We start from the raw sequence: 15,477 nt of genomic DNA on the forward strand, positions 1-15,477 counted from the left end.
AGTTATTTTGTTTCTGCGCGGGGAAAATACTGGCTACTTTATTTTTACACTGCAATATAGATCTCACTTTGAAGTAAAACCCCACCCAAATCTAACTCTCTCTGCACAAGTAACATCTGCCCCACCTGCAGTGCACATGGTTTTGTCCATCTAAGAAGGAATTTGTCAGAAAGAGTGAACTAGAATAAGGCCCCATGGGAGAGGACCTGATATACTTATATGGTGTTCTTGTCAACCGATGTAGACATAGAAACTAGAAAAACCATGTCAAGCTTTTGACTGTAGACCTAGACACTGTGGGCCAGATGTATCAAGCTTCAAAAAGTGATAAAATGGAGAGTGATAAACAGCCAGTCAATCAGCTCCCACCTAACATTTTTCAAACACAGACTGTGACATGTCAGACAGGAGCTGATTGGCTGGCTGTTTATCACTCTCCATTTCATCAATTTTTGAAGCTCAATGCATCTGGCCCTATAGATCTTATCTACCATAAGCACTTGGTACCTGATGGTTGCTGTTCTGCGAGATTTTCTCTATAACCGTTTCCTGTCATTTAATTATGATAAAATTACTAATAAACAGGAAGCCTCCGGTTTGCATAATTTCAGGATTTGGAAATTCATGGAGATCTGTTATGTAGAATATACAACATATGTAATACCCTGTATTGATAAATATACATTCTGTAATGATAAATGCGCATTGTGGAACATCGGTATATAATCATCAAAGTATGTCACCGTGCTCTAGATCTAAGGAAGGCCTCTCGCATAGTGAATAATAACATTCTGGGTTTCCATGCTGCTGTATGTCTATATACCGGGATGCTGTTTCCCATCTTATTCAGTATCTTGTGTAATTGCAGGAACTTGCCATTGTCCATTGGGATTTCCATGCCCATTGTTACCATCATATATATACTAACCAATGTGGCTTATTACACAGTGCTGGACTTCAATGCGGTTGTTGGCAGTGATGCAGTGGCTGTGGTGAGTAGGTGGGGAGTTACTGCAGGAGTAGATGGGGAGTTACTGCAGTAAGTGGGATGTGTCCCACAAGGACCTATTAATCGTCCCTTTCAGATTGAGAATTCTTTGGGTTATGATGGCATTCAGCTCATGTGCAATAGTGTTTGAATATATATGAATATCCCACTGTTTATAATGGCAAATATTTCTTGTTCTTGTGCTGAAAGATTAGGGGCCAGATGCACCAAGCTTCAAAAGTGATAAAATGGAGAGTGATGAACAGCCAGCCAATCAGCTCCTACCTGCCATGTCGCAGACTGTGTGTAGAAAATGTCAGGCATGAGCTGATTGGTTGGTTGTTTATCACTCTTCATTTTATCACTTTTGAAGCTGAGTGCATCGGGCCCTAGGTGTATAAGGGCACTTCTGTAGTTTCTCTATAAAACCCTTCCAGTCATCATGGTTGTCTTGAAAACTTGCTTGTGGCACTTCTAGCTATTGCAGAACTACAAATCCCAGTATGTTTTGCTAATACTTTAATGGTGCATAGACACTGGGCGATTTTTGCCCAGCGTGTATACAGACAGAGCGATGATCGGGAAAATCGATGGGCCGAAGGTGCATACACACTGAGCAATTTTCCTGGGAGTGCCCGGCTTTCCATAACAGGACACTATGGAAAGCCGTCCACCCCATTACTCATCTGCTGGTTATACCATCAGCACCCTCCGCGCATCACAGAACCGTACACACTGTGCGGCTTTTCAGCTGAAACTGTAAAAGTGAGCTGGATTTGGCTTCGAATCGCCCAGTGTGTATGGGCGTTAAGCTCTGCATTTGCAGGACTTGCTAGCAGTTGTAGTTCAGCAACCATTAGAGAGCCTTGCATCGTTGCTGAAATCTGGCGTACTTATGGTGTACCAGGGTAATGCAGTATCTTGTCCTTCTAAGGATCTGAAATTGGCACAGACTTGTTTATTGCAACATTTTCCCTTATTTTTTGTCCACATCTTCTCACTTTTGAATGTCATGCCAGTAATACAGTATAATCACGTGTCTTGCTGTATTAATGTTGGTAAATAAGGGTTTCAAAAACCCTAGTTCATAGCAAGATTTAACTAGTATTTTAGAAGGTCTTGTTCGCTGCCAGAGGGGGGATTGTCAAAGAATTTGGCTGTGGGGAGGTTACATTGGACTGTATGTACTAAGAAGAAATATGCATGTGGAAGAAATTATTTCATTGGGCTTGGGCTTGCTGTCAGTGAGGTGTGACATTTCGTACATTTTTTTTCTTTAACTGCATAATTCTATCCATATTTATAAATGCGAACTACGCCTCACCTCCTGAGGTGAAGTACCACCAGTGACCACTAGAGGCCGCTCGATGGTCCAGCTTACTCCTTAACCCTTTTAAGTCCAACGTCTAGTCAGGCTCAACAGCCCTAGCGCTAGTTGCAGATCCAATTATGAGCCATTTTAAAATAATAACATTTACTGTGTTCAACATTCATTGTAGGCCATTTTTGAATAAACGCCCTAGTGTATGGTAGGTCATGAAATACCGCCTGACGGCACGTGTCGGCTCAAAAAACAGTGAAAAAAACCCATGTCGATCTAGATCAGAATCGCACATATAAAAGGAAGAATGTATTATACAGACGATGAACGGGGTACTTGCTTAAATATATGTGCAGGCCCTGTTTCTCTGCATGTATGTATATATTATTTTTATTTATTTACAAGGTTTAATTGTAACGTGTGTTTTTTTTTTTTTGTTTCCTCATGCAGACATTTGCTGATATGGTATATGGTGTATTCAGCTGGACCATTCCTTTGGCTGTGGCCCTCTCCTGTTTCGGTGGCCTTAACTCCTCTATCCTCGCTGCCTCCAGGTACCATACATAATTTGGGGCTAAATCCAGTAAAGTGATTACACATATAGTCAGTCCTATACACCATATTTTGTCTGCAGAAACTAAAAGTTTTTTTTTTTGGGTGGCTATAAATAATGGGTGCCCAGTGGAGCAATTCAATTGTTTTGGGTGCCCTTGAATGATCATTTTTGTTGCACCAAAAAGCACCAGGTTTAACCAAGCCTAGCGGCTAAACTCATCTGAAGTCCTGGTTGCAGCACCCAAACCATGGACTTACCACACATTTCTGCCAGGTGAGGAAACTGCAAGAAGAAATGTGGGAGGCCATGGCACCTCCCCCCCCCCCCCCCCCCCCCCCCCAATTCTCCTATTACTAACAGCCGCAATAAGACAATTGAATTCCTGATAATGAGTGTTTCTCTATATAATAAAATCTTTTCAAGCAAAAAATACTGATCGGTCAATTGTTTCAGACTATGAAACTATACCCACCACTTTATATGGGTACACCGGCTGGTTCATACAAATATCTATTCAACCAATCGTGGAGTTGCAGTCATGGTCAAAGAGGTTCAGTTGTTCAGACCAAATCGCAGAATGGGACAAATGATTGTTGGTAGTTTGTTAACCTCTGTAAACTGATTATCTCCTGAGGCACAGAGTAGTCTTTAGAGAGCAGCATTTTTGTGGGTTAAAAAATGTCGTTAATTAGATGTCATCAGAGACTGACCAGACTGGTTTTTGCTGACAGGAAAGTGACAGTGACTCCAATAACCCTGCCCTTAAACAGTGGTATGCAATAGAGTATCTCTGAACACACAGAACATAATTCTTAAAGTGAGCTAGATTACAACATCAGCAGATCACACACCGGGTACAATGTCTATCAGACAAGAATGGGAAGCTGAGGTAACAGTGGTCAGAGTCTTACAAAAACTAGAGTTTAAGATCAGGAAAATGTCACCTGACCTGACTAATATCAATTTCTACTGCAACATGGGTATGGTCAGAACCTGGGGCGAACAACGTTGATCTATCCTGTGTGTCAGCTCTTGGGGCTGGTAGTGTCAGTAGTGGGGAATGTTTTCTTGGCACACAATAGGTCAATTTGTCCTATTGAGCATACTTGAAATGGCACAGCCTACCCCAGTATTGCTGCGGACTGTGTCTCCCTTTATGGCCACACTCTATCCTGCTGGAAGTAGTCATTGGTAAATGGGTAATGGGCCATGTACCAAAGCACACGTCCAGACAATACGTTCAGTGTACTCCAGTGGCAGCTGCAGTCACCAGGTCTCAATCCAGTGCCGCATATTTAGGGTGTGGTGGAACGGGGATTGCAGCATGGAATTGCGGCGTCTGTTCCTTGGTGATAGGATACGATCATATGCAAAGCCTCTAATGCTGGGGTAGCCAACCCTAGTCCTCGAGAGCTACCAACAGTGCATGTTTTGCAGCTCTCCTCACAGAATCACAAGTGAGCTAATTAGCTCCATCTGTGGATCTTTTAAAATGTGTCAGTGATTAATGAGTGCAGCTGTGCAGCAGCTAGGTTGTCTGGAAAATGTGATCTGTTGGTAGCTCTCGAGGGCTAGGGTTGGCTACCACTACTCTAAGGCCTGCATGTCCAAACTGTGGCCCTCCAGCTGTTATGAAACTCCGCATCCCAGCATGCCTTGCCATAGTTTTAGCATTCTCTAATAGCAAATATGTGGCATGATGGGACTTGTAGTTTCACAACAACTGGACACGCCTGTTCTAAAGCATGTTATCTTGTTGATCAAAGCCACCAAGAGTCCTCTTGTTCTTGGAGCAAATGTAATCCTACCAGCGGACTTTCCACCAGGCAACCTAGCCACCAGCCTAGGGCCCAGCAAAGACCATTCAGAATGTTTCCAGAGGATCATTGCGGGACTACCACGTACATTGCGGGACCACCACATACATATAATATGTACTTGTGCTCCCTTGCCTAGAAGTGCCTTGAGTCTTATTGGAGAAAGGACGCTGTATAGTTGTTGTACACTACTTTATGTAACTTGCCTGAAGGTGTTGAAGTGCATGTTACTTTGATGAGCATTAGCTTAGAACTTGGCAGTAAAACCAGAAAGGCTTTCAGGCACTACTACTCTGAACCAGATGAACTGGTATACAATATTTTATATTTCAGCATAGTCAATGTGTTTGCACAAACTGGGTCAGTAGGTCTTGTGGGAGAAGGAAAAGTAGACCGGGTGCTTGTGGGGGAGGGGATTCAGAATGGAGTATATCGTGAGAAAGGTAAAGAAGAAACAAATAACATAAATAAAAAATATAAAATTAATAAAAATGGACAAACCCTGGTGATGATGTTTACAGTCCGTCCCTTCAGGGTTATTTGGAGATTAATAGTGCCGGGGAGAAGAAGCCTAGCGCTGACTTGCCTTATGGAGTCCATTCAATTGGAGCTCCAATCTGTGGATAGGTGGCAATTGCAGGTCCGCGGCTTTGGCGTGCGGGGGTGACAATGTCACTGCTTGTTCGGCAGTACGGGGCAGTGGTCCGCAGGTTCAGACTTTTCTTTTCTGGGGTCTCTCTTCTTAGTCAATATAACGCGTTTCACGTCGCTGGGACACATTGGATGGACTAAGAAGAGAGACCCCAGAAGAGAAAAGTCTGAGCCCCGTACTGCCGAACTAGCAGTGACGTCACCACCGCACACCCGTGCATGCCAAACTGCAATCGCTGCCTGCCGCCTATCCACAGATTGGAGCTCCGATTGAATGGACTCCAGGTATGAATAGATAGGGCAAGTCAGCGCTAGGCTTCTTCTCCCTGGGACTATTAATCTCCAAATAACCCTGAAGGGACTGTAAACATCATCACCAGTGTTTTTCCATTTTATTTTATATTTTATATTGTTTATTTGTTTCTTCTTTACCTTTCTCACCCTTTACTCCATTCTGAATCCCCTCCCCCACAAGCGCCCGGTCTACTTTTCCTTCTCTTTAGCTTCTCCCACAAAACTTCCAAACCTTAAGATCTTGGGCAGCTCAAGCATTAGCGCAAGTTTATCCTAAAAACCCTTTTTCTAGGGCCAATAGGTCGACCGCGTCAAAATGCCAACAAGACGTGATCGACATAAATTTTTCATAATTTCTTTTTTTTTTTAACCGGCTTCTTCTTACTTCACCATTTATATTGTCATAGAGGCAGAGTATATTAGTATGCCGAGCATAATGAGGCAGGAGCCTGAAGCATTGGTACATGGGGATCCATCTCGTCCGTTGTCGATATTGACACCCCCCAAAAAATGTGTAATTCATGTCTACCATTTTTCATGTTGTCATTTTTGATACCCTGTCGAACCTTTTGGTGTAGACCTATTGACTGTCTATCTAATAATCCACACTTGATGTAGCAAGGCCCTGCTCGCAAGCCTACAAGCTATGTTTGTCCACATTCATACATTTCCATGACTAGGGACATCCCACGTTGGGTGCTAACAGGAGCTTAAGCTTGGACTGAATAAGAGCGCATTTGCGCGACTCCCTAGCTGCATGTGTTTGATCACACATTGGGTCCGATTCAGGATCCAAATTGGGCCCCAGCCTCAAAGGTCTGGGTTAGCGCATGTGCATTTCTGCCGGGCGGGCGGCGCTTAGTGAGTGCTACTGAATTAGGCCCATTGTTTGTTTGCTTGATTGTTTTTTGTTTGTTAGAATTCCACAAGCAAAGTCGCTAAGGTTCACTAACTAGGGAGAAATTGCAATTAAAATACCCTTGTGACAAAACTGTATATAACTCTAACTATAATTGTGCTTGGAGAGGCATGAGAAGGCTGCAGGGATCTGCACAATAGTACACACATGGGGGTTATTCAATTTGCAGGTAATTACGCCCCTGGGGCTCTCCAATCAGCCCCGCAGCTGGCACCGATCAGACTGATTTATTTCTGACAGTAGCCGGGAAAACATCCCTTCACCTACCGCGGATTCTAGGTGTTTTCACCAGGAAATGTTAATATTTTTTTCAGTGAAAAACTTAGGGTCACGTTGAATATCCCCCAGTAAATTTATGGTGGGAAAGAAAAGTCTACAAGAACTGATTTTTAGAGCAGTATTGTAGTATTTACTTAAAATATAATCAAACGCAACTAACCTTTATACTAACATCATGTAACATGCCACTTGTTAGTTTCATTAGTCTGGTGGTAGGAAACAAAGTTCCGAAGTCTGGTCCCAAATATCAGCTACTATGATCATGTCAGTGCAGTGGTTACGGGCCAGATTCTCTAAGCTTCAAAAGTGATAAAATGGAGAGTGATAAACTACCAGCCAATCAGCTCCTACCTGTCATGTCACAGACTGTGTTTGAAAAAATGTCAGACAGGAGCTGATTGGCTGGCTGTCTATCACTCTCCATTTTATCACTTTTGAAGCTTAGAGAATCTGGCCCTACCTTTGAGGTGGGGCGCATAGTTCCCATGGTATGGGCAGTGGCCCACTATGGGTGGAGAGCCAGAGTATACCTTGTCATGTTTTACATAACACAAGCTTGCTGCCATCATACAATACGTTTGGGTATATTGATCTAACCGATAAGTCAATCCAACTAAATGTACAATTGTTCTATAAAGCGGCTTCTAGTCTGCACAGCAGCCCAATTATTTTCTTTATATACTGTACACTGGAAAGCAACGGATGGCAAAACCATTTCCATTGAAATACACAAGTGCTATTCTTGTATTCTTCTGTGTCCCCACAGGCTGTTCTTCGTTGGAGCAAGAGAAGGACATCTCCCGGATATGTTATGCTTAATACATATGGAGAGGTTCACGCCAGTGTCTGCTCTTCTATTCAATGTAAGGACTGTTTTACGCGTGTCTCATTCTGCATTACACACTAGCTGGAGATGATCATGGTAACGTTTTATACCGTACACATATTCTTGTCGATACCGGCAGCTGAAGGCAGAGTAATCTGCCCTAGCGCCTGTTGCAATTTCTACCCCTATAATATTGAAATTCAAATACAACATTAAAAACCTGGATTCTTCCACTTCTGGAGGCATCCAATCTGAGGCCTTAATGTGCCCCTAGAAGGTGCAATGCGCACCATGCGTTTTAAACTAGATGCCATTGCATCTAGTTCAAAACGCTAACGATGTGCTAAAGCAGCGTGAGTTTTGAACTAGATGCGATGCAATCTAGTTCCAAAAGTGCGGGCAGTGTTATGTGCTGTGCGCAGGAGCGTGCATCTCATCGCACCTGTACATCGCACAGTGTATTGGTGGCATTGGATCCCTTGAGCATGCACATCGCACCCGTACATCGCACGGTGTATGGGTGGCATTGGATCCCTTGAGCGTGCACATCGCACCCGTACATCGCACGGTGTATTGGTGGCATTGGATCCCTTGAGCGTCCAGCCTACCAATTTACTAGGGATGACCAAACCCAAGCATGCAACCTATCAATTTTGGTGGGAGTCAATGACCTCACCATTCAGTTGGGGAACCTGTGTTTTTGTGATTTGTATTTATAAAAAAACAAGACAAAAAAAATGGACATTAAGGGGGCTTTAAATTCAGCCCTATGCTGGAGCCTAGGTTGCTTATTGGATGATCCGGTTTGGGCTGTTTCTTGGTATTTTGTAAATGTTTTCTTCTGATCGCGCTCTAGCACTGACCGTCCATTGTCTCCGAGATGTGCTAACGGTTGCTTGTATCCCCTGCAGTGTGCCGCTACCCTTGTCTACCTGTCTGTGAAAGACGTTTTCCAGCTCATAAATTATTACAGCTTCAGTTACTGGTTTTTTGTTGGCTTATCCATTGCTGGACAGATTTACTTACGCTGGAAGGAGCCTGACAGACCGAGACCTGTGAAGGTTGGTGGAATACGTAATGTGTCTGTATAGTATGTCACTTTTGCATTATTAAGAATACCCTAGGTAAAACTGGCAGAGTGGGCAATGATCTGCAGATGAATGCTCACTTACTAGAGGCTGTCAATGGCATTTATATATGATAAAGCAGATTGTGAGGCAATGCTGTAATGAAGCTTTATTACAGATTTGTTGGTGGTCTACTTCGAAGGGGAAGATGTATCGGAGCCTGGAGAGGGGTAATGTACCATCCAATCAGCTTGTGCCACCTTACAGGCTGTTTGAAAAATGAGTCAGGAGTTGATTGGTTGATACATTATATCTCTTCCCAAGTGTCTAGACCATGGGTCCTCAAACTGCGGCCCTCCAGATGTTGTGAAACTACAAAATCCCAGCATGCCTTGCCACAGTTTTAACACTCCCTTATAGCAATACTGTGGCAAGGCATGCTGGGATTTTGTAGTTTCACAACATCTGGAGGGCCGCAGTTTGAGGACCCATGGTCTAGACACCAGCACCGTTTCATTGTATTCTCAAACCTCCTCTGGGTCACAATGCACAGCCGTTTCACACTTTGCTATATGGCTTTACTAAATACCTACCAGGGCAGGTTTTTCTTGCCCCAGAAAAACCCACCACAGGTGGGGCAGACCACTCCAACCCCCCCCCCCCCCCCCCATCACTCTCCCCTACTTTGGCGATTGTACGCCGGAGTTCCCCCTGCTGCCGCCATTCACAGCAGTGACCAGGTGGAACGCTCGGGGGGACTCCGGGGCCCAAACTTTCCAGAGCAGGGCTTGCCACCTGCGCATGCTCAATGCAGCGAATGACAGCTGGGGCAGCAGCAGGGGAGCTCCAGCGTATGATCTCCGGGGAGGGGGTGTCACGAGAGGTGATGCGCCAGTGGTGCACAGCTGTAGGCACCTCTGGCGCGCACCTGCATTTTGCTAGTATGCCCAGAAATTTTCCGGGACCGGCCACTGCGGCAGCGCAGCTGAGCCTGGCATACCACTCAAAAGGTTAACCGTGGCACTTGAAAGTATCTGGCCATATTATGGATTGTCTTTGAGCCCTTGAGGTTCTTATTCACAACCAATGTAGCCAGGATAATATTGGCCCCCAGGTCACCGTCATTATCCTGCTTGTTACTGATGTGACTTCTCTGACCGCTCCTATAACTGCATTACGTTTGGAACTCCACACTGACCTACTGTATGTAAAGATTACCATATTTAGCATTGTATGTATTCCTGTTGGATTTGCTGTGACTACATGTGGTCTGTTCTAGCTCATAATGACGTTCTCTCTCTCTCTCTCTCTCTCTCTCTCTGTATTTTCAGCTCAGCTTGTTCTTTCCCATTGTGTTTTGCCTGTGTACATTGTTCCTGGTCTTCATCCCGATATACAGCGACACTGTGAACTCTCTCATTGGAATCGGCATTGCTCTTTCTGGTGTCCCTATTTATTTTATGGGAGTCTATCTTCCAGAGTCCAAACGGCCACCTTGCATTGGCAAACTATTAGGTAAGGAGGAAAAATCAACTTGGAGTTAATAATTGCATATCTGTGTGACCTGTCCAATACTGTGGAGGCACTACACTATAGATTTATAGGCTTCTAGCTGCCACAGTTTTACAAAACACCCAAGCATTGGGGAGTATTCAATGATTTTTTTTCTCCATGTGCAGCGAATCCTGTTTAGGTTTCGCTGCACATTTGCAGGGTTCCGGATGGCTGCAGCATTCGCTGCCAGCCCTCCCTGTCATCCTATTCAATGCCGCAGGGAGCCGGGGGACGGAGGCAGGCAGGGAGATGTAAGCCTCCCTGCCTGCCCCAGAATTTGTGGGGGAGGGCTCCCGGGGCACAGGCATAGTTGCCAGATCATCCCTTTAATAAGCCCAACATATATATTACACAGGTTCTTGACTACTTTTCAAATGTAATGACAGTTGGTATGAACTCTTGAACTCTGTCACCTCCCAACCATAGCAGCTGTCCTTGAAAAGTTTGAACCTGTGTAATTCAAATGTACGCTTATTGGGCACAGGCAGCAGAGGCTGCCCCCTCCGGGAATGCTAGCACGGGGCAGGGGTAGGAAGCCGCTCCTCTGGTCCCGCATGTAACAAGCCGGGACCAGAGTAAAGTGAATATATGAATATCTAATGAGCGGCTCCCGGCCCCCTGCTGGTGAAAGTGTAAAAAAAAAAAAAAAAAAAATTTAAAAAAATTAAATAAATATAAAATCTATATTAATGTGCTTCAAGCACATGATTAAAGATAGCATGCCCCTTCACAGAAAAAAATATCTGATTTTCTGACACCAAAAAAAAAAATATTTTAAAAGATCACTTTCCAGTTCACCTTAAAAAGATGTTGAATGCAAAACGGTGAATCATGGCAAAAATCAGGGAGAGAGCAGTTCTCCATCCTAGCATTGAATACACTCTCGGCGAATCCCAGTGAAAACCCCATTGAAATACACCAGCAAATTGTAGCGAGCATGAAACGGAGAACTGGTCCAGCATTCACTGTCGCTTTCGGCGAACAGTGAACATTGAATAGGGTGAATCACATTTTCAGTGAACAAAATTCACCGCAAGGTGTGAAAACAGCCCGATTCGCCAAAAAAACGGTGAATCGGAAGCATTGAATACTGGCCATTATCTTATTTAAGGGACAAAGGGGGGAGATGTACTAAGTCTTGGACAGAGATACAGGGGTCTATTCAAGCAGCAGTGGAGAGCACTTTCACTTCTCCCCAATAACCTACTTTCTGAACATGAGAAAGCAGAGAGAGGTTTGATTTCTCCGGCAGTACCCCAGCTCCTCCATCATTCTGCAGCCAATCAGTAGTGGTGTCAGCCTTGTAGTGATATTCTATAAGGAAATCTAGTACTAACATCCTAGATGGACACATTGGACTCTGATATATGTGCAGTGACCGGAGGGTTTTCAGTGCGCATTGCCAAACTTCATCAGCGGTATCCAGACCCCAGCACACTGATGCAATGTTTTTAAAACCGTCCGTTTAACTAAAGAGGATGAGTATTAATTAATCTCGCTAACGAGATGTATTGCATCAATATGATGCAATATTTTTTAAATTTAAGTAACCCACTTTATTTATGAATAGAACCCCCAAGTATCAGTCAATAAGCTCCTAACTGCCATGTTACAGGTTGTGTTTAAAAAAAAAAAAGACAGTAGGTGATGGTTGATTGTTTTCTCTCTAATTTATCACTCTCCGAAGCTTTAGTTCATCTGTCCCAAAATGTCTTCACTCCATAGAATCTCATAGAAACCAGGTCCTAGGGACCCATCATTTTCCAGGCCTCCTGACATGTGAAATATTAAGCACCAACTGTGGATAAAAAAAAAAAAAATCTGAGTAATGAGAACACCTGTGCACCTGCCAAGTCACCTGTAAAACGGGAATGGTTTGAGAACCATTGCTATAACACAGTGGTTCCCAACCTCGTTCCTTAAGTACCCCCAACCAGTGCACGTTTTCCAGGTCACCTGGATGTACTCAATATTCACTGGCACGTTTTCAAAGATCCACAGGTCGGCCTAATTAGTTGACTAGTGATTCTGGAGCAGATGTATTAAGCCTGGTGGAGAGAGACAGTGGAAGGTGAATCCAATCAGCGCTATTTGAAAAATGACAGTTGGGAGTAGATTGGCTGGTGCGTTATCACTCTTCACCAGGCTTATTACATCTGCCCCTCTGTGTGTGCAGACGTTTTGGAATAGCAGCCGTTTGTATTGTGCAGCTGTAAAGGTCTGTCTGAAACAAAACATTTCCGTCTTGAAGACTTGTGATATATAATGTCTGCTTATATGGTGCCGTTAACATTACTTCCATAAAGCTACGTGTTGTGGATATTAAGGTGTTAAAGAAACTATTCAGTATAAAATGTATTATCTGTAGTTGTCCTATATGGTGTTTTGTGAAGTAAGCCCCTAGTGAGTAGACTGTAGAGAATTTAAACTAGTTAAACACTGGTCATAATGATGGACAACGGGGCTGGATTATAGGGGGGTGGGGGGGGTCACTATTCACAGAGGAGCTGCAGGGTTTCCGGATCTGCTACTGGGAGCCGGGCTCTGTCCTGATGAGCGGGGGGGGTGGGGGGTGGGGGGGGGGGGGGGGGTGTGTGTGTGTGTGTGTGTACCAACCTTTCCTCCTGCCAGTCACTGCTCACCCCTTCCTGTCAGACATGATTCATCTTCTCTTCCTGACGGTAATTGGTCACATGTATCCCCTGGTGCCTGCGATCTGAGCGCTGAGGGACCTTTACTGCTGCTGGCCAGTCCCAGGATGGCAAATTATATGCAGCATAATTATATGGAGGAGGGTTGTGCACTGTATATATTGCTCCATATATCTCTAACCTCATCTCCATTCATACACCCTCCCGCCCTCTACGGTCAGCTGACGACTGTCGTCTCTCCTCCACCCTGATCACTGCTTCCCATGCTAGAGTACAGGACTTTGCCCGTGCTGCACCCCTTCAGTGGAACGCACTCCCTCGCTCCATTAGACTCTCCCCGACCTTGCAAAGCTTCAAACGGGCACTGAAAACTCACCTATTCATCAAAGCGTACCCTTCCACTGCATAAACCAGCTGGTTCTCCGACCCCTTGCCTGTTTATATCCTGCTATCTAACCACCACCCCCTCGCTTGCACCTCTTGCAATCTGTCTGTCTCCCCTTCCTACTAGATTGTAAGCTCCTCCGAGCAGGGCCCTCTTCCCTCTTGTTGTCAAAGCCCTCTTCTCTTCACATGTCACTCACAGCTCTCCTTTACTCCAACACTCAGTGACCATCTTCGTCTGCATACTCATCTCCATCATTGGCCTCAAGCCTCTAGTTGTATGTTGATTGAGTCCTCACTACTTACATTTAAGCTGTAATGTGTATTGAACTGTGGCGCTCTTTATTTGTACTGTATTCTTGTTATTTATTCAATGTTATGCCAAGCTTTGTCTCCCTGTATTGTTCCCTTGTACGGCGCTGCGAAACACTTGTGGCGCCTTATAAATAAAATTATAATAATAATATATATAAGGGGCACTATATGGAGGGGTATGGGGGTGCATTGTATGTATATAGCAGCAGTGTATGTGGGGATGGTGTCTGAATGGAGCTCCGTCGGGCACCCTCCAGTGGCTGCCAGCACCGCCACAGAGGTGAGGACAAAGGTAAAGATACATTTGGATTTAGTAAGGATGGCAAAATATTTCCCTAATAGACAAAACCATGCTGCACTGCAGGTGGGGCAGATGTAACATGCGCAGAGCGTTGGATTTGGGTGCGGTATGTTCAAACTAAAATCTAAATTGCAGTGTAAAAAATAAAGCAGTCCGTATTCACCCTGCACAGAAACAATAAACCTTACCCAAATCTAATTCTCTCTGCACATGTTACATCTGCCCCACCTGCATGGCACATGGTTTTGCCTATAATGGAAATTTAGCTCTACTTGACAAAAAAAATCATTATTTTACGATCTATCTAATATATTATACGCTAACTACGCCTCACCACTATGAAGTGAAATATCGCTGCTGACCATTAGAGGTCACTCTGTTTTCACAGCTCAAAGTGAAAGTACATTGCAGAAGCCGTCATTTTGCTGGGCTTTTTACTATTCAACATTATAAACCAGCAACATAATAATCTCCCCCCCCCCCCCCCCCCCCCCCCCTTAATCTCCCTTCTAGCTTTTCTCACAAGATGGACCCAGTTGATCTTCAATTGTGTCGTGACTGAGATGGATCCCACTGATGATAAAAAAACTGTGGAAAGATTAAAAGAAAATCTATAATCTGGGCGTTCACAAAAAAAGAATGGATATTTTGAGGACATTTCTTGAAGGTGCTAGGAACAAATCTATTCTCTGCAGTTACCACAGAAAGGAGGAAGAACTACAGTGTCTGTGACCATAAATGGTTCAGTGCAATAGAGATGGTCAAAGTAATACGGCGTCATCTCCAAAGAGATCAATGTTCCAGATAACCTTAAGAGTGTGAGTCAGTTTACACAATGATGTGTGAAATCTCCAAAAACTTACCTAGGAAGAAACAAAGCTTGAAATTTTGACTTTTTTTTTTCACAAACGTTAACACTATCAGGTCAGATAAATGTTCTCATTTCCATGTACTGTTACTCCTGCTTGTCCAGGTTTGTATACTTTTTTTATTTCTCGTCTTCAAGATTCTCATCACCTCGGAGGGAAAAAGGTACTTGACTAAATCTTGTTTTTCCCTTCTTAAAAAAAAAAAAAAAAAAAGTGAGTCTGGAAAAAAAAAAAAAAGTATTGCACTCCATAACTGTCGGTCTTGTGAACTTTTTCATTTTTTTTTTTCTTTTAAGTGAAGATATTTTAAGTTTTCAAAATACTTCTTTACGATGTGTTTTTGTTATTCTTGACCAATGTAGCAGTTGTCATATCTCAAGTAGTAGTTGGATGAAAAGTGCCTACAAAAAAAATAAAAATCGACTCCAGGAACCGTAGATTAAGGAGCAATACCTTGGTTGTGTGTATGAGAAAAACAAAACGATGTGCCTAAATTCCCCAGACTTTATTCAGCTGCAAAGTGGGATCCAGATAACAATGCCCATTTTGTACAAATATTCACAAAAGGCCTCCAGTCTCTATAGCAGGCATATGCAAAGTATGGCCCTCCAGCTGTTGTGAAACTACAAGTCCCATCATGCTTTGCCACAGCAGTTTTGCTATTAGCATGGGTCTTCAAACTGTG

At 43.8% G+C, this 15,477-nt stretch overlaps 1 protein-coding gene across 1 annotated transcript in view; it reads left to right on the forward strand.

The window, feature by feature from the left end:
- Positions 1–15,224, forward strand: part of LOC146045204 (Y+L amino acid transporter 2) — a 41,644-nt gene extending 26,420 nt beyond the window's left edge. Inside the window, exons 5-10 of the mRNA XM_083163916.1 lie at positions 869–992; positions 2,760–2,863; positions 7,592–7,688; positions 8,563–8,712; positions 10,050–10,233; positions 14,437–15,224. Coding sequence (XP_083020042.1) covers positions 869–992; positions 2,760–2,863; positions 7,592–7,688; positions 8,563–8,712; positions 10,050–10,233; positions 14,437–14,540 — 763 coding nt within the window. The 3' untranslated portion in view covers positions 14,541–15,224. The remainder of the gene's footprint in view (positions 1–868; positions 993–2,759; positions 2,864–7,591; positions 7,689–8,562; positions 8,713–10,049; positions 10,234–14,436) is intronic.
- Positions 15,225–15,477: the final 253 nt, after the last annotated feature.

Source organism: Crinia signifera, chromosome 11 (assembly GCF_055691185.1).
Source record: "Crinia signifera chromosome 11, ASM5569118v1, whole genome shotgun sequence".
Lineage (NCBI taxonomy): Eukaryota > Metazoa > Chordata > Amphibia > Anura > Myobatrachidae > Crinia > Crinia signifera.